Here is a 20934-nt window from a genome sequence, read left to right as displayed (position 1 = left end):
CTACTTTATAACCTCTCGATGTTAAAACTATGAGGTGAAATATGTGTGTGTGTATATGTGTGTGTGTGTGTATATATATATATATATATATATATATATATATATATATATAATATATATATATATATATATATAATATATATATATATATATATATATATATATATATATATATATATATATATATATATGATTTTTATTGAAATACAAACTTTCATAATTTTATATTATTTTTGTTTAAATCTATAAGTATAATTTTGAAGAAGAATCCTAAAACATCTTTATCACCATCCTTGTGATGTTTGGAGAAGAACAAATGCTGAAGTTTGTTGCATATCTGTATATTGTATTATATTTTCAATGGCTTCTCATTCATTTGTTTATGGTATAAAATTAACAAATGTTAGATTAGAAAAATAATTTATCTTATACAAAGACAAAAGATTATGTAAGTAGCACAAATTTTCAACCAATATTATTTTCTGCTCTTCCAATCCATCACAATGAGTGTTTTCACTTTTTTTTTGTAAGTTTCACTTTTTTCAATCCTAATGTTTTCATTATCAGTGTTTGTGATTAAAATAATATAGCGTGACATTAGCGTTCTGAATGGTTGTCGTGATGGTCTCACCATATCACTAATGTTTCTTGTGGATTAATGTGTTGGCAGTGTCTTGAGAGTTGATACTCAATAAATGGACGACATGGATTTGTTTATGGATGAAAAATATATATTGAGACAACTTGACATACTTTTCCCTTCGGTTGAGACAAAAAAGTAGAGGCAAAATGTTTTTACTTTTTTAAATAAAAAGGGGATTTTCCCCCTCGATGCTAAATCCACCGAGATAATAGATTAATTCTATTATAAAAAATGGTGAATGGAAATAATTGAAAGTAACATGTATTATTTCGTTTTTCAATTTCTTGTAATTCACCAATTTCTCAGTGTGTTGCAATAATCAAACAAATGACTATATTCAAAACAAAATTTTCAAGATCTTGTTTTGTGAAACAACAATATAGCAACATGATTAGGAATAATTTTTTCAATGTTGTCAATCGAAGAAATTAACATATTATAGAATTTTTTCTTTGACTGATAATATTAGAAAGTTTATTCCAAAATACAACAACAAAAATACTAACAACAACAAAAACAACACCATCATGTAAGACATATTGCAAGAACAGAAAAATGATTTGTTCAAGGTTTGTGTTAGAAAATCAACAATACAAAACCAAATAATTTTTCTGTCTTGCAATACATCCCAAAGAATGACGTTTACAAGTATGAAGCGATTGTATATGAGTTAGATTTGTGGTAAAATTTAGTGAACGAATCATTTTATAGTTAAGTTTGGGTATCATACCCCTCAGATATTAAAGTAACCGATGAAATAGATTATTTAACAATTAAATAAAAAATACAATAAAAATAATTGTGTCACTTTAAAAGAGAAAAAAACATAAATTGTAGTTTCTGAAATTCAAAACATGTACTTCCTCCGTTCCTTTATAAGTGTCACTTTCTTGAAAAAAAAATATTTTTTTTTAATTGTCACTTGCAAAGTTCAAGGTAGTACTAATTGCACTTTTGTCAAAATTACCCTTAGATTATTATTACGGAGAGAGAAAAAGTAAAATGAATGTAATAAATAATTAAGGGTATTATAGGTAAAAGAAGAATTATCGTTTGAAAAATAACAATAATTATTAGCTTTTTTTGTATGTTTAAAAAATTAGAAAATAACACTTAAAAAGGAACGGAGAGAGTAGTTTGAATTAGTTTATCCGTCGGTAATGTCCTTCAATCGAGAAAATATATGATATTTTTTTTATAAAAAAATTATAATATGACACATCTAAAAATTATATCTCAATTTTTTATTATATAAGATAAATGGGTTGTCATGAAACATATTATATATTATTTATAGTAGTGTTTTTTAATTGAATACTTCTTAATAAGTTGCCTAGCAATAAAGTTCCCTACTAGACACGTGCTCTTTGACTGTCCCAAAACTGCTTGTATCTTTAACATATTAGACGAATCGGCCTTGCACGTGTTCTTCGAGTGTGACTTTATTTTGCAGGTCTGAAACTTGGTGGCAGTTTGTTCAAAGCTAAAGATTTTGTTGGAACAAGTTCGGAAGTTCGGTTAGTGCTTGTGTGCAACAAGTTAAGGCGCGGCTTCAAGGTCATGTAAATGAGAAGTTTGTGGTCTGTTTTCGTTACCAATTTTTTAATGGCAACGGATGCACACTTTGGTATACATAACTAATGCTGCAAATGGGGAAAGCAATTAGGTAGGGATGAGTGAGGGAAATTGCTAAATATAGTAATTTATCATTAATAATAAATAGTAATAGATTACTGACTTATGCACAATCACATTAATTTGGTACAATGAAGGATATAACTTTTGGAATATTGTACTTTTTGCCGACTAAACAATTAGCCAACTATGTAAGGCCACTTTGTTAAAATCCATGACCTTCAAATTCGATGCATCACGTCACGCATTACTCAGCTTACTAAAACCATAACATACAAATAAGCTTCAAATTCAGGAAAAGGAGATGGCTATAATAAGTAAACTTACGCACACTGGTCTTTATTTGATCCTACATATCTTGATTATTTCACTACATTCAGAAAAAGTTTTTTCAGCTATATGCAATTATGTTAGCTGGTTCATAACTTTAAATACCCAATAAATTGGGTGCAATCCAGCTTTAGATGTTTCTTTTCCAAATCATATAGCTTTCCACATCATATATATTTCTTCCGTGGAGATAGAGATCATATGGTCCACCGGATGAACTATACCATTATAGGAAACAATAAGATCACATGATCTCGGAAAACTTTGTGTGTATAGAAGTAAAGTTATTGTATCTAATTAAGTCTTATAAAACCAACTTATAACTTAAGACCACCTTCAATTATAAACACATTGTTAGGTTATATGTCATTCAAAGTTGAACTCTTAATTGTGAGTTAGTATCTCATCAATTTTGAGATTCTTAACAAAATTTAAGATTATTTTTTTTTTGGTTAAGTAGCCTAATGATTAGAGTCCACCTTATTAAAGATAAACAAATAAGATGTTAGGGGTTCGAACTCACGCTCCTACAACTAATGTTCTTATACAACTATTAATCGAATTGTCTTAAAAGACAAATTTAAGATCAATTTGAAAGATGCAAATTATAATCAAAATCATAGTTACTAGCGAATAAAAAGTGGTAGAGGTTCAGGACTTCCATTTTCAAGAAGTTTATTTAAATCGTCTTTAGTTGAATGATATCTCATATTGGTGTAAGTTTTAGAGATCTATCATTTTATTAGAATTTCATATTGTTATCAAATTATCTATTAATAATAAGGTTTTTTTTTTCAAATTCAGTAATAAAGTATATAGAATACATAGTTTTCTTGAGGAAGCATTAAATGTTTCTTAATCGTTGGATCCTATTAAACATAAAGTCTTTTTTTTTAAAGTATCTATAGGCAAGTTTTATTGTGAATTAAGATAACATTAAAACATTGAGACTATTATGTGGATAGACATCTGATCACATCACACAATTCATGGATACAGATTTATCAAGTTTCCACATTAGGTTACATATTATGAGTAATATTTATATCTAATTGACACGCCATGAGAATATTACATATAATGGTATGCAAGTGTCATAAGTTATTATCAAGGTTGTAGGAGTATCACTACTACAAAAAACACCTTTAACCACGGTTGGGAGAAGGATTTTACCACGGTTAGAGGTCCGTGGTAACAAATGATATGATAGTAAGTGTCATATTTTCCATTATACGCTAATAATCGTGGTAAAAATAGTATATCACACAATATTTCACCACTGTTTTAAGATCTAACCATAGTGAAAGGTGGAATTGTCATTGGTTCGATACCCAGTAACAATATTTTAACATTTTAAAATAGTGCATCACTACTATCATACCCCAAAGTTTGCCCTAATTTTTTTATCCAATTCGTCTGGCTTATGGTTTTGTTCATTTGCATATTTTTTCTATTTGATCATGCATTCATCGACATTTGTATATGGTAACAAATTTAGGCCAAATGATCGGTGATAATGGATTTAATCGGTTTAAGTGGATTTTCGAGGTGAATATCATTTGACAATTATTCGAGTTTATTTCTCGTATTACTTGTGGTGTGAATCATCTCTTTATTTGAAATTCATGGTTAACTAGGGGATTAGAATGATTGTTATTCAATTTGGAAGATTGCTTGAATTCAAAGAAAATGGGAAATTTGGAATAAAAAGAAGATTTCATTAATTTATTGGAAAATAATGGATAACAAGAAAAAAGGATAAAAAAATACATCTTTTTGGCACAGTGGACTTTTTGGTCAAATCGTTGACTTTTTGATCAATTGTTGACTTTTTGTCAATTGTCGACCATTCACTTAGTTTTGACTATTGAACTTTCCTAGACCTATTCTAAAAGCATTTGATCAAGAGATTCATCATCAATCATCACAAATGACTTGTGTCATGATTATGTCAAGTGCTAATTTCCAACAAATTCTACATTAGTTTTTCAACACTTTCCAACATTATTTCAAGCCCAAAAATTTAGAATTTGATTCAAGAGTGCTTATTTTCAACACAAAATCTTTTCTCAAAAGCACTAAAAGTCATGGATTATATCACTCAAAATTCAAGGCAAAAGTGATGAAAAATCAAAGGCAAAGACATTAAAATTCAAGTTATTTAATAGTAATTATTTGTCTTACATCCTAACTTAGTATTTTTGCTAAACTCTAACACCAATGGTCTTTAACTACCTCATTCATCACATTCGTTCAATTACCCAATTAACTCTTAACTACCATAACTTTAAAACTAACACAAAACTTTCAAACAAACACAAATTTCAACTTCCATTTTTTTCACTCAATCCTAGCAACTCTTAATAATTAATTCTAGGGTAGAAATTGATGATCCACAACTTAGGATTGAATTATTTTCTAACATTGATAAGCCCATTATTTGGATCACAATTCAAGAGTGATCATTCACCTATCAAGTCTATATAAACATGTTATTTTTCACAATTTTAGGGGGTTTAACTAATATAACTAATTAAACCATCTTTTTTTCCCACTATTTTTTCTCAAACTATCTCTCTCTCAATTCATCTTCTCCCCTACCATCACCGAATTTCATCTTCATCACCATTTAGAACTTCACATTGAATTTCTAAAATGATAGAATTTATCCACAATCCAATTTCTCCAAATCATCAATCAATAACTTTTACATTATCATCAACAATCATCATCTAAAGTTCATAAAGATTCAACCACAATGATCATACAAAGTTCATCAATTCAAGTTTATTCATAAATATTCTACATTAAGATTCATCTTCTAAATTCATTTATCATAAAAAATAATCATCAAACTTGGAATTTAATTGGATTAAAGGAGTTTATTCTTGAAGTATTATGGGTTTCTCTTCGACATTCCGATTTTCAATACTAACCAGAGCAAACCTCCGCTCCGTCGGTAATCCTTCATCTTTTTCACAGTCTTGCCATGAATTATTTGATGTTTGATTATTGATTAAATTAATCTACTATTGTGAATAGCTTAATAATATAAGCACTTATTTGAAGTCAAAAAGAAAAGACTCTTGGTTGAAACTTTTTATCGAGCACATTACGTGAAATAGAGAATTCCACATGTTTCTTCACTTTTACCGACAATCTTTCATCCACTATTATTCTTTGATGTGATGTGTTTATTTTAGTGGTAATTTAAGTCAAAACATGTACCAAAACTAAGTTACAATCAAATCACAACACAAACCGTAATTATGTCGAAATCGCAAAAATATAGAAAATAGAGCACTATTTTTTCATAAATTGTATGGCTCTGTTTTTCATGGATTTTGTTTCCTTTTACGTTTTTTCTTAATATAATCTTGTTGTATGTCATAATATCTTTCCAACACATATTTATTTGTCCACTTTCATTAAGAAATGAGCATTTTATGATGCTCCAAAGATGGCTAGTTGAAAATGCAAAATGCAGAAAAGGAAGAACACAGTTTTTTCCGTAAACTTTATGACTCTGTTTAGAATGGATTTTGTTTCTATTTGAGTTTTTTCTTGATAACATGTTGTTGTATGCCATGATACATTTTCAACACATATTTATTTGTCCATTTTTGTTAAGAAATGAGTATTTTATGATGCTCTAAAGATGGCTAGTTGGAAATACAAAATGCAGAAAATGAAGAACACAATTTTTTTCATAAACTTTATGGCCCTGTTTTTCATGGATTTTGTTTATTTTTGCATTTTTTCTTGATAGCATCGTGTTGTATGCCATGAGACATTTTCAATGCATATTTATTTGTCTATTTTTGTTAAAATAAATGAGCATTTTATGATGCTTTAAATATGGCCGGTTGGGAATGTAAAATGAAAAGGATGAAAATGTAGAATTTAATTAGACATATGTTGTTTTGTTTCTAATTTTCTCTTTTAATCTCTATTTTTTCTATTATTAAAAATACAAATATAAATAGACATTTTTAATAGATAAATTTCATTTTAACTGGATTTTGTTTTTATAGAATTTAATTAGTTAGGATTACATTTTAATTAAGTTTAATTGCTAATTTATTTTTAATTCCATTTTATGTTTACTTAGACATTAGAATTGACATGATTAAATTTCAATTTTTAATGCCTTATTTATTTTTCATAATTCCATGTGCTTAATATATTTTTAACATGATCTTTGCCCCTTGATTAGTTGATCAACCCCTTAATTAGTTGATCAAATTCACCCTTGATCAATTAATTACACTTGATATTGGACTTTGTTTTAAATTTGTCATAGAAAATTTCCGGATCCCCTTAGGACTCATATTCAATTGAGTGGTAATAAGTTCCTTGATAACTTGATTGAATTGGGACCTTTACACTTGCACATGATTTTTCAAGTCATAGTCAAGTCAAGTTTCAGATTCAAGACTCTGAAGACTCTGGACATGGAGGTTGCAACACTATTCAAGCACAACAAAGGTCAACACTTGTCGATCCTGATTCAAGTTATGTGTCATGAGCCTTAAGCAATAGAGAAAGAGTGAGAGTGGATAATTCATATCCTTATTCTGAATATCTTTGGGTACGGGACGAATGACCCAATTTCTCATCGTATTCACCTCTATTCATAGATTTTAGCATAATTCGAATCAAATGATTGGCAAGCCTCCTCCCATTACAAGCAACAATGCATCATCAGAATCAACAATCAGGATCTTCTATCAGCAACTTGTCAATCATGATTCAAGTTGTATGCCATGATCCTTAAGTAACAAAGAATGATGAAAGTGAAACATTTATATCCTTGTCTAAAATATCTTTGGGTACGGGACGAATGACCCTGTTGCTCAAGGTATTATCCTTCATTCATAGACTTTAATTTAATTTGAATAAAGTAATTGACAAGGTCTTCTTGAAGTACATCAAACACTTTCTCATCTTTAGATCACTAATCATATGCTCCTTGATATTCAGATATCCTTCAGATTAATTCCCTTATGGTCAAGTCTTTGTATCCTAATTAATCAACCTAATCATTGTTCCCCTTATCAGTCCTCTTGTGGTTTGGCAAAACCTTATTCATTGTGAGCCTTATCAGTCAGTCCTCTTGTGCTTAGGCCCACTTTATTCTCATGCATTATTTGCCTTATCGGACCTCGTACTTAGGCAAATACTTTCTTCTCGCATGGTTGTCTTATCAGACCTTGTGTTTAGACGAACCATTTTCTTCTTGGTTTCCTTGTCAGGCCTCGCGCTTAGGGAAACCTCTTTCTCATGCATTGTTTTCCATGTCAGACCTCATGCTTAGGAAAATGCTTTCTTCTCGTATGGTTGTCTTGTTAGACATTGTTCGTAGACAACCCATTTTCTTCTTGTTGCCTTGTCAGACCTCGTCCTTAGGCAAACCTCCTTCTCATGCATTGTTTACCATGTTAGACCTCATGCTTAGGAAAATGATTTTTTCTCGCATGGTTGTCTTGTCAGACCTTATGCTTAGACAAACCCTTTTATTATTTGTTGCCTTGTCAGACCTCGCGCTTAGGCAAACCTCCTTCTCATGCATTATTTGCCTTGTCAGACCTCGTGCTTAGGAAAATGCTTTCTTCTTGCATGGTTATGTTGTCAGACCTTGTGCTTAGACAAACCTTTTTCTTCTTGGTTTCCTTGTCAGACCTTGTGCTTAGGAAAATGCTTTGTTCTTGCATGGTTGTCTTGTCAGACCTTGTGCATAGACAAACCCTTTTCTTCTTGGTTGCCTTGTCAGACCTTGCGCTTAGGAAAACATCATTCTTAAGCATTGTTTGCCTTGTCAGATCTTGTGCCTAGGTAAACACTTTGTTCTTGCATGGTCGTCTTGTCAAACCTTGTGCTTAGACAAACCTTTTTCTTCTTGGTTGCCTTGTCAGACCTCGTGCTTAGGTAAACGCTTTCTTCTTACATGGTTGTCTTGTCAGACCTTGTGCTTAGACAAACCACTTTCTTCTTGGTTGCCTTGTTAGACCTCGCGCTTAGGAAAACCTCTTTCTCATGCATTATTTGCCTTGTCAGACCTCATTCTTAGACAAACGATTTATTCTCGCATGGTTGTCTTATTAGACCTTGTGCTTAGACAACCCATTTTCTTCTTCGTTGCCCTTTTAGACCTCGCGCTTAGGCAAACCTCCTTCCCATGCATTATTTTCCTTGTTAGACCTCGAGCTTAGGCAAACGCTTTGTTCTCACATGGTTGTTTTGTCAGACCTTGTTCTTAGACAAACCATTTTCTTCTTGGTTGCCTTGTCAGACCTCGTGCTTAGGCAAACACTTTCTTCTTTTATGGTTGTCTTGTCAGACCTTGTGCTTAGACAAACCCTTTTCTTCTTGGTTTCCTTGTCAGATCTAGCGCTTAGGAAAACCTCTTTCATATGCATTATTTGCTTTATCAGACCCCGTGCTTAGGAAACCACTTTCTTTTTGCATGATTCTCTTGTGAAACCTTGTGCTTAGACAAATTATTTTCTTTATTGGTTTCCTTGTCAGACCTCATGCTTAAACAAACACCTTACTTTGTCTCTTTGGTCATACCATCTGCTGATTAATGCCACGTTCTTTGATTCAGATACACACTTCTTTGCTCTTTTTAGGCTAATCACCATATATTTGTTCATCCGCCATTCTTTTATTTTCTTTGGCTAATTTCCATTTATTGGTTAATGTCACACTCTTTCTATTCAAGCAATTTGCTTTTCCTCTTGGCAACCCAATCATATATCTTTCTTTGTTCCGTCGTAAGCCAAACTATGATGCTTTAACTTTCTCATTACACGACGAAAATACGTAGGCATAAGGCTTCAAACCCTTAGCGAGCATAATTATAATTATTCCTTCTTCTTCCTTAGGGAACCATCCATAACTTTCATGAACCATATCACTTATCTTCAATCATTAAACCATTTATTTCAGTGACCTATTGTCTCTCTTTGGAACCAAACACCATATTTCTTTGGAATTCCATTTATACCGTTTTAGGACACTTGTCCACCTTTGTACCAAGACATGTTTTCCTTAATGCCAAACACTTAATTCCTTATTTCTTGGTTATGACAATACAATGGTATAATGGTTCAGGCCCTCACATATTGGTTATGCCAATTTTCCTTTCTGGTTCAATTTTCATCCCTTCATGGGTTCAAACCCCATTATCCTTTGGTTTAAACCATATTTGTTATCACTCTTATTTCACCTCCCACCATTAGTTATGTGAACTACGGAGCTCTGGATTCCTTATTGCACTATACAGATACGTAGGCATGATGGCCATAATCCTTATCAAGCATTCTATATATTCAATTCTTTTCTTTTTCCCTTATCCTTTCGTGAGTAATCCTTAGATAACACTCATTCAAGCAAAGAATGATCAAAATGGTTCTCGTTGAGTACAACGGATGTTAGGGGTGTTAATACCTTCCCCTTGCATAGCCGACTTCCTTACCCATTTTCTCTTCCCCTTGAGTTTTATCGATATTTTCCCTTTCCTTCAGGAAAAAATAAAGTTAGATGGTGACTCTGTCGTATGTTTGAGTGTGCGATGCATTCGGGTATATTCCCGCTAGCTTCAGCTGGCGACTATGCTAGGGATATTCTACTACTTGGGATACTTCATATCCACTAAAATAAATCGAGCCTAGTTTTGTTTTCTTCTTAGTTGTTTGAGTGTTTATCTTTATGCTTTACTCGCTTTATTTATCGCATTCTTTATTACTTTAAATATTCATTATATGTTGGATATCTATTATACTCTATGTTGGGTTGGTATGATGCTACATAAGAGAAGTTATACACCCGAGTTGAGTACATACACATGATAGACTCGTGGATAGTTATTTACACCTGCGTTTAGTGCGTTGGGTTTTCACGAGAACCACACCCATACTAGACTCACTTGGAAGTACTTTTGTCCTGTGAGAATTCAACACGACAGGGTATTTTCATTTTGGATCGATGACTCTGGGAACCTTCTAGGAACTACATTTTGAAGACTAGAGCCTGCATGTGATGAGGGATATAGGTTTTTTCTGTTGGAAATCATAGACTCCACATACCTTTATTCTCATGGATACGTCGGACCTTTAATCCAGCATCGGGTAGTATACGCGGATTATCCAGGTTATTTTGTGTTGTTAACATATATTATTGCATATCATTTTTGCATTATTGTACATATGTCAGAATTTTAAACCTGGATTATTACACCATCAAGGCTTTGAATCTATGGATGTTGCATAATTATTTTCATTACATCCACCACATGTGCATTCATTCATTTTCATCTCATGCCTGACACCTAGAAAAAAACACCTTATCATTTCCTCAATCCGAAAGATGACGACTCTTCGACACCAGTACTTCACAAGAGCAAATGGATCAAACGTTATGGAATATATGGAACAGGCTATTGCTCAGACTCGGTTACCTCCATGGATGAGTACCAAGGCTAGTTATGACAATAATATTATATTGTTCAATCATGTCTCATTTGTAATCTTTTCTTGTTTGTGATTTGTTGTTCATTTGTAAAACTTGTCTGGTTTTCAGATGATAATAATAATGGAATAAACGTGCATGTTTTGATTAAATCCATTCGTGTTAAATAATATTTTGTTTATCAGTATCAAACTGTTTTTCAAGCAAAAACAAAAGAGAATGATGCAATCAAAATGCACAAGATTACTATCGGTATGCTTTTGAATAAGACCGTGTTGATGATGTAAGGAATTTTTCAAATCCCTAAACACTGGAGATATAAGAAAGATAATCCCAGGTCAACCCCTTTGGGCCTTGAAGTATGAGTTTCTTTCTTTACACATAAAAAGCCTCATCTTTAACCAGGGGCAGGGTAGTCTTCAGTTAGTTTGACCTTGTGTTCAAAATTCAAAAGGAGAATATCATATCAAGTGATCAATTATATAATATATCTCTCAAGAGGATCGAATCACAAATTCAGAATGGTTGTCCCTTACCCACAAAAGGAGTAAGACAGTCACGACCCTTGCAACAAATCAAGCAAGCGAGTGTCACGAGATTTTCTCCAATACAAAAAAATATGAGAAATAAAAAACCAAAAGTAAAAGAAAATCCCACTAAGTCAAACACTTGAAAATAAGATTTACTTAGGAAAAAGTTAGAGCATCCCGGTGGACTGCAAACCCAAAGGATCGGTCCAGGCAAAAATAAGGGAAAGCAAAACAAAAGAACATAGGATCAATAACCAAATTCCTCAGCAAGAGCAAATTCGTGGCTACAAACAAAAGTAGAAGGTAAGTTATTGTCACTCCAAACTCTCGTAGGTTCCTAAACCATCATTGATACTACTCAAAATCCTTTTTCTGAAAGATGGACGCTTGTTTTGAGGTAACTGAAAGTAGACTAGAGATCATCACAGAGAATGGGTGGGTTATAATAGGTTTTGAGTCTTATATCCTTTCTTTCTGAAACCATGAACCGGACCACGTTACAACCCTCAAAATACCTAATTGAAGCATGGTTTATCTCCAAAGTATACTATGGTAAGATCGCGTCAAGCTGACTCCTAAATATTTGCTTGTCATTTGTATAGATACTGATATGGCATTCTAACTAGTGATTCATTCACTATATGTCATAACCTTAGTGAACATATTTGAGTTTCAACACTTGCATGAGCATGACATTACAATTATCATTTTCAAAATGAGCATTTTTACTTGCGAGCAGGCACTTGACATCAAGAAAGCTTACATAATGGGAATATTGAACAATTATTTTGATATCCCATAACTCATATCTCTTCAGGGTACAGTCAATATGGGGAAACCACATCGAGATTATACAAATCTCTCTGAATCAGCCATACATGGGAAAAGTTACTTCAAGGCTCGTGTTGGGGCAGGCCACCCAGGAGCACGAGAAGTCAATCACTCCCAAAAATGGTTAATCAAGGGAATACAGTTTCAAGACGTTGGGGCAAGCCAGTTTGAGATCTTCCGATGATGAGACTACTTCATAACTTGTGACTGGGGAAATATGTAGATACTCAGCAGGCTACGTAGGTACGAGCTCCCTCCATGTTTCAGATCAAGTCCATAGATGTGACAACAACTGTTCAGCTTGAAATAGGTGTCGGAGAATCACGTTTATATGACCATTATCCTAGCCCAAAAATCGCATCTCCCTATATATGAGTATCTAACTTAACCATTGCATAAATCATCATCATGTATAAAATAACGTCACTTCACTCATACATATGATGCATCTAGAATAACATGAAGTCATGTGTGTAAATCAGAAGAATCAAAGCCCAGAATTTTATTGGCACTTCCGAAAACAAACATGTCTAGCATATTTTAAAGCCTAATCCTATTGGTACTCACTTCCAAAATCCAACCTGCTTGGCATCTTTTAAAGTTCAGTTTGCTTGGTATTTTTTTCCCAGTCTTCATGATTTGGTAACCTTTTGTTTCCAATCTTCAGGGCTGGTGAATCTTTTTTCAACCTTCATGGTTGATGACCTTTGCTTCCAATCTTCGTGGTTGATGACCCTTTTTCCAACCTTCATGGTTGATAATTTTTTTTTTGACCTTCATGGTTGACGAATATTTTTCCAACCTTTATGGTTGATGGTCGTTTATTTCCAATCTTCATTGTTGGTGAATCTTTTTTCAACCTTCATGGTTGATAATCCTTGCTTCCAACCTTCATGGTTGATGAACCCCATTTTTTAATCTTCATGATTGATGAATTTTTTTCCATCCTTTAGGATTGATGGCCTTTCTTTTTAAACCTCTTTGGTTGACTTTGTTTCCAATTTTTGAATTGATGATTTATTTTTGACAGGAAGGATTCAGTTGAAACCTCTTGTCTACAAGAGCGTTTTGGGATCTAATGTTTAACTTATGGTCTCTTTGTCCCCATACCATACCCAAAGCCTATCTCTAACCTTTTCTACATAGCATACATGGCTTCATGCACCATAAAAAATAAATCATACATGTAGCGCGCATATCATGTTTCTCCTTTGCAATTCATTTATTTCCCCCACAAAATATTTCAATCAAAACACCAACAGATGAACCTATAAAAGTCTAGTTGTCAATCCATATTCCATATACGCTTACTCGTATCACATTACAATCGTTCTTCACGGGTAAATTTTTGGATATTCTTATATTTAATCCTCTTCTACCTTGAATACCCGAAAAGCTATCGCAATTTGTGCATTCACCTCCAAGATAATTAAATAGGAGCAGCTGTCATACCCCAAAACTTTCCCTACTTTTTTTATTCAATTCGGTTGGCTTATGGTTTTGTTCATTTGCATATTTTTTTCTATTTGATCATGCATTCATCAACATTTGTATATGGTAACAAATTTAGGCCAAATGATCGGTGATAATGGATTTAATTTGTTTAAGTGGATTTTCGAGGTGGATATTATTTGATAATTATTCGGGTTATTTTCCGTATTACTTATGGCGTGAATCATCTCTTTATTTGAGATTCATGGTTAGCTAGGGGATTAGAATGATCGTTACTCAATTCAGAAGATTGCTTGAAATCAAAGAAAAGGGAAAACATGGAATAAAAAGAAGATTTCATTCATTTATTGTAAAATAATGGATTACAAGAAAAAAAAGGATAAAAAACTACATCTTTTTTGCACAGTTGACGTTTTGGTAAAATTGTTGACTTTTTGATCAATTTGTTGACTTTTGGTCAACTATCGACCATTGAATCGGTTTTGACTCTTGAATTTTCCTAGACCTATTCTAAAAGCATTTTATCAAGGGATTCATCATCAATCATCACAAATGACTTGTGTCATGATTATGTCAAGTGTTAATTTCCAACAAATTCTACACTTGTTTTTCAACATTTTCCAACATTATTTCTAGCCCGAAATTTTAGAATTTGATTCAAGAGTGTTTATTTTCAACACAAAGTCTTTTCTCAAAAGCACTAAAAGTCGTGGGTTATGTCACTCAAAATTCAAGGCAAAAGTGGTGAAAAACCAAAGACAATGACATTAAAATCCAAGTTATTTAATAGTGATCATTTGCCTTACATCCTAACTTGGTACTTTTACTCAACTCCAACATCAATAATCTTTAACTACCTCATTCATCACAATCCCCCAATTACTCAACTAACTTTTAACTTCCATAACTTCCAAACTAACACAAATCTCAACTTCCATTTTTTTTCACTAAATCCTAGCAACTCTTAACAATTAATCATATGGTTGAAATTGGTGATCCGCAACTTAGGATTAAATTATTTTCTAACCATTGATAAACTCACTACTTGGATCACAGTCCAAGGGTGATCATTCACCTACCAAGTCTATATAAACATGTTATTTCTCACAATTTTGAGGGGTTAACTAACATAACTAATTAAACCATTTTTTCTTCACTATTTTTTCTCAAATTATCTCTCTCTCAATTCATCTTCTCCCCCATCATCACCAAAGTTCATCTTCATCACCATTTAGAACATCACATTGAAGTTCTAAAATGGTGTAACTTAGCCACAACCCAATTTCCACAAATCATCAATCAACAATTTTTACATTTATCATCAATAATCATCATCTAAAGTGCATCAAGATTCAACCACAACCATCATACAAAGTTCATCAATTCAAGGTTATTCATAAATGTTCTACATTAAGATTCATCTTCTAAACTCACTTATCATAAAAAATAATCATCAAGCTTGGAATTTAATTGGACTAAAGAAGTTTATTCTTGAAACATTCAAGGTTTCTCTTCGACATTCCGATTTTCAACACTAATCGGAGTAAACCTCTGCTCCATCAGTAATCCTTCATCTTTTCAACACTAATTATTGTATGTTGGATTATTGATTAATTTAAGCCACTTTTGTGAATAGCTTAATAAGATAATTACTTATTTGAAGCCAAAAAGAAAATAAACTTGGTTGAAACATTTTATCGAGCACCTTGCGTGAAATAGCAAATTCCACATTTTCTTCACTTTTACCAATAATCTTTCATCCATTATTATTCTTTGATGTGATATGTTTATTTTAGTTGTAATGTAAGTCAACATTTGTACCATAAATGAGTTATAATCAAACCACAAAACAAACCGTAATTATGTCGAAACCGCAAAAATGTAAAAAATAGAGCACTGTTTTTTAAACTGTATGGCTCTGTTTTTCATGGATTTTGTTTCTGTTTGTATTTTTTCTTAATATCATCTTGTTTTATACCATAATAACTTTCTAACGCATATTTATTTGTCCATTTTCATTAAGAAATGAGCATTTTATGATGCTCTAAAGATGGCTAGTTGGAAATGCAAAATGTAAAAAAGGAAGAACATGGTTTTTTTCCATAAACTTTATGACTCTGTTTAGCATGAATTTTGTTTCTTTTTGAGTTTTTTCTTGATAACATCTTATTTTATGGCATGATACATTTCCAACGCATATTTATTTGTCTATTTTTAATTTAAAAATGAGCATTTTATGATGCTCTAAAGGTGGCTAGTTGGAAATGCAAAATGCAGAAAATGAAAAACACGGTTCTTTTTCATAAACTTTATGACTCTATTTATCATGGATTTTGATTCTTTTTGCATTTTTTCTTGATAGCATCGTGTTGTATTCCATGATACCTTTCCAACACATATTTATTTATCCATTTTAGTTAATAAATGAGTATTTTATGATGCTTTCAACATGGTTGGTTGGGAATGTAAAATGAAGAAGATAAAATGCATAATTTATATAGACATATGTTGTTTTGTTTATAATTTTCTCTTCTAGTCTCTCTTTTTTATAATATTATAAATACACATTTAAATAGATATTTTTAATAGATAAATTTCATTTTAATTGGATTTAGTTTTGATAGAATTAATTAATTAGGATTACCTTTTAATTAAGTTTAATTGCTAATTTTGTTGTAATTTCATTTCATGTTTACTTAGACATTAAAATTGACATGATTAAATTTCAATTTTTAATGTCTTATTTCTTTTCCATAATTTCATGTGCTTAATATGTTTTTAACATGATCTTTTCCCATTGATTAGTTGATAAAATTCACCCTTGATTAATTAATTACACTTGATATTGGACTTTGTTTTGACTTTGTCCTGAAAATTTCTTGATCCCCTTAGGACTCATATTCAATGAGTGATCATAAGTCCCTTGATCACTTGATTTAATTGGGACCTTTACACTTGCACATGATTATTTAAATCATAGTCAAGTCAAGTTTCACATTCAAGACTCTGAAGACTCTAGACACGGAGGCCGGAGCACTGTTCAAACACAACAAAAGTCAACACTTGTCGATCCTGATTCAAGTTGTGTGTCATTAGCCTTAAGCAATAGAGAAAGGGTGACACTCGATAATTCCTATCCTTGTTCTGAATGTCTTTGGGTACGGGACGAATGACCCAGTTGCTCATTGTATTCACTTATATTCATAGATTTTAGCATAATTTGAATCAAATAATTATCAAGTCTCCTCCGGCAACATGCAACAATCCATCATCAGAATCAACAATCAGGATCTTCTATCAGCAACTTGTCAATCATGATTCAAGTTGTATGCCATGATCCTTAAGTAACAAAGAATGATGAGAGTGAAACATTTATATCCTTGTCTAAAATATCTTTGGGTACGGGACGAATGACCTAGTTGCTCAAGGTATTCTCCTTCATTCATAGACTCACTACAACAAACAAGACCTTAGACAGCGCTTTTTTTAGCCTTAGACAGCGCTTTAAAGCGCTGTCTAAACCTCCGCTGCTAAAGGTTTAGACAACGCTTTTTTAAATCTTAAAAGCGCTGTCTAAGCCCCCCCCTTAGACAGCGCTTTGGCCAAAAGCGCTTTATAAGACCCTCTTATTTTAAAATTTTTAGGTATACCTTAGACAGCGCTTTTGAAAAGCGCTGTCTAAGCCCCACCCCCTTAGACAGCGCTTTGGCCAAAAGCGCTTTCTAAGACCCTCCTATTTTAATTTTTTTAGGTATACCTTAGACAGCGCTTTTCAAAAAGCGCTGTCTAAGCCCCCCCCCCCCCTTAGACAGCGTTTTTTACAAAAGCGCTGTCTAAGGTATACGAAATTTTTTGAAGCTTTTGTTTTAAACCACATTTTTTCCAGGTTTATAAACCAGAATTTCTACCTGTTTTCAACCAGATTTTGACAGACAATTATCACATTTTATATATGCCATTTTGGCCTTTTTTCTACCAATTTTTGGCTAACAAATATATATATATACCAATTCAAACCAATTTTGCCTTAAATGTATCAAAATATATACAAATTTATGTACACATTTACAAGTCTATAAGCTGTCCCTGGTTGCTCCAATAGACATCTAGTATGATGCCTCGAGATCTTCCTTGGACCACCCTTCTCATTACTGTGATGCCTCTTCGAATTTCTTCTTCCGCGGATACTTTTTTACTAACTTCCTCATGTTGGTCATCAACCATGTCTAACCTGTAATAAACCAAGGAAACCATCAAATATCAAATATAACTTATAGTCAAAGCAATTGAAAACAAAAAAATAAAGAAATCATGCATTATCAGATATAACTTATAATCAAAGCAATTGAAAACAAAAATATAACGAAATCATGCATTATCAGATATAACTTATAATCAAAGCAATTGAAAACAAAAAAATAAAGAAATCATGCATTATCAGATATAACTTATAAAGTTTCTGTTTTGCTGAAGTCTTTAGAGTGAGAACAAAAGTTTTCCTTGACAAGAAAGCATCCAATCTTCCTCAAACTTAACGTCGTGGCTTGATGTTGTGTCAACTTTCTGTTACATTCTTTTGTTTATTAATTTAAGGTTGTTTCACACATGTAAATGAAGACAAAATGGAAATTGTCTTTCTGTATTTCTACTACTCATAATACATAAAAAATATAAAAATTGTTGCACTGGTAAAGTAATAAACACGTTCCATTCATCATGTAATAGCTCTTCCTTATGATTAAAAGTTCTAAATCCATGGAAAAAAATATCAGATTGGCAATGAAGAGTCTCAATCATGGGCAAGTGGTATTTCTTTCAATTCAATATAGTTTGAGCATAAAACACTACATTTACACCTAATATTACAAAACAGACTATATTGGTCACTCTACTAGAATGACAAGTATTAGCATTTTGACTATGAATACCCCCTCTAATTGACCAAACATATATTTTCTTACAGTTACAGGTGAAAGCTGCTACAAGCACAAAGATTGGTTGCATTCTACGGTAGTACATTGTTGAGTTGTATGGACGAATTCTGAGTATAAAGATACAAATAACTGTACCGCAAAATATTGCTCACAAAATGAAGCTAGAGATGTTTAATTAACTACAAGGAAAAGTAACAAAATATGTGAATAATGCAACTATTCAAGACTTATTGTTTTAATCAATAATCATTATTTTTATATTACTACGATGTTCTGCAAAGTCTACCTGCCTTATACTTTTTGACATCAGATATATTGACATTTAACCAACTGCCATGGAATTTACTGATAGATATTAACTACAAGTACCTCTGATCATCAATTAGAACCCACTGTTATAATGATGCCTACACAGAAAATCAGAAGTCTAAAGATCCACATTGTTTGCTCTCAATGCTTTTTCTTCCATGGCTTTCATTTTCTTCCTTGCAACCAACTTCAACCCGACTCCGTCCAATTCCCAGTTTAGGCAAACCTCGATTCAATCCATCAAGCAGAACACAAGCTTTACACCATTTCTGTACATGAAAAGGTTATTGTATCTCAGCTGTTCTAGTTCAGATGACCCAATAGTGAAATCAAACGGAGAAAAAGACCAAACAATATCTTAAGGACTATGAAAGCCCATTACAATACAGCTCATTGAGCCCAAGGAAAACAGAAGATGAAACTGATCATCAAGTTGAATCACGTGGAATTCTTTTGAAATGAGTAAGAATATCAAAGTTGAAAAACAAAGTTAGCAATATAAAATAATAACTCAATCAAGCCATAAGCTTACTCAAATTAAGATTTGTTTATAGTGGTACGAAAGCAAGATTAGCTGAAACAATCTTATTCAAAGGAAACAATCAATTTGGATTGAAAAGTATCATTGTATATATATGAAACTATGTTAATATTCAACCATGTGGGAGAGCAATGGTGACGTAGAAAATACCTGACTTGAAATATAACCACAACGTTCACACGTTCCCTGCTCGGGCATTTTAGTAGTGGTAGAAATCCTGAAATTCTCCCCGGATTTTATGATGTCGAGAATGGCCCTGGGTCTGCATTTTCATGAACATGAGTATGATGTAATATGTGAAAATAACAAACAAACAAACAGAATAAATGGATAGGGGTTTAGCACCTGATTCGCTCCAAATCCTTGATGAACTCGCGAGCAAAACCACGATAAGCATTTGGAGAATAAATGCATTCAGTGGAAAAGTAATCAAGCTTTTTGAAATATGCATACATAAAAATCTCTTTTTCATAAGTATATTTGAAAGGTTTACATCTAGGGATTGGTCCATCTTCACCTGTTACAATTGAACTGCATCTACTCAATCTAGCTATATCTCCTCTCAATATGTTCAACAGAATCGTCTCCGCTATATCATCGGCATTGTGTCCTGTCACCAGTTTATCCACTTTCAGGAAAGCAGCTCCCCGATCAAGCGCCTGGCGGCGGAAGACGCCGCAGAAAGTGCAATTGTTCTTCAGACCGATGAGTTTGACAATCTCGTCCATCGTCCAACCGTATAAATCCTTGTAGGAAACAATTTTGAGAGGCAATCCATACTGAATCTGGTTTCGATGAACGGTTTCAAGGGAATCGTCGCGGTAGCCGGTGATGCCTTCGTCGACGGAGAGGAGGAAGAGATGGAGGCCGTAATCGTGGACGCGGTTGAGTTTAGATAAAACGTAGGCGAGGACGGTGGAGTCTTTACCGCCGGAAGCGCCGATGGCGACGCGGTCGCCGCGGGAGAAGAGACGGTTGGAAAGGATGATTTGGTGAATCTCGTTTTCGAAGGCGAGGTAGAAACATTCAGTGCAAATTTGTTGAAGGGTTTTAGGTCTCTTGAGAGAAGCTCTTCTTTCGTTGCATAAACAGCAAATGCGCACGTTTCTCTTTCCTTCCATTATTCACTACGACGGAACAGCCACCTAAACCCTAACTATCTTCAGTACAATAGTACTCATAATTAATTTTTTTTTAATTGAAAGACTTTAAACAGCGCTTTCTCAAAAGCGCTGACTAAGGTCTATATTTAAAAGC

General features: G+C 32.9%; 1 protein-coding gene across 1 annotated transcript; it reads right to left on the bottom strand.

The window, feature by feature from the left end:
- Positions 1-18975: 18975 nt before the first annotated feature.
- Positions 18976-20845, bottom strand: LOC127126282 (cytoplasmic tRNA 2-thiolation protein 1). Its single transcript, XM_051055181.1, has 3 exons — positions 20023-20845; positions 19828-19939; positions 18976-19405 (listed from the first exon to the last, which is right to left on the bottom strand). Exons 1-3 carry the CDS (start codon positions 20796-20798, stop codon positions 19247-19249), a joined length of 1047 nt encoding a protein of 348 aa, XP_050911138.1. The 5' UTR covers positions 20799-20845; the 3' UTR covers positions 18976-19246.
- Positions 20846-20934: the final 89 nt, after the last annotated feature.

Source organism: Lathyrus oleraceus, chromosome 3 (genome assembly GCF_024323335.1).
Source record: "Lathyrus oleraceus cultivar Zhongwan6 chromosome 3, CAAS_Psat_ZW6_1.0, whole genome shotgun sequence".
In the NCBI taxonomy this organism is placed as follows: domain Eukaryota; kingdom Viridiplantae; phylum Streptophyta; class Magnoliopsida; order Fabales; family Fabaceae; genus Lathyrus; species Lathyrus oleraceus.
Note: the sequence above shows the minus strand (reverse complement) of the source record. Positions and strands in the feature narration are given on the sequence as shown.

What these genes read in the sequence shown, in the direction of transcription:
- LOC127126282 (XM_051055181.1), bottom strand. Translation starts at nt 20,798, where the DNA reads ATGGAAGGAAAGAGAAACGTGCGCATTTGCTGTTTATGCAACGAAAGA. An exon ending in AAGGATTTGGAGCGAATCAG is followed by an intron (nt 19,940 to 20,022) that starts GTGCTAAACCCC and finishes ATGAAAATGCAG; the next exon opens with ACCCAGGGCCATTCTCGACA. An exon ending in GTGGTTATATTTCAAGTCAG is followed by an intron (nt 19,406 to 19,827) that starts GTATTTTCTACG and finishes TTTCATGTACAG; the next exon opens with AAATGGTGTAAAGCTTGTGT.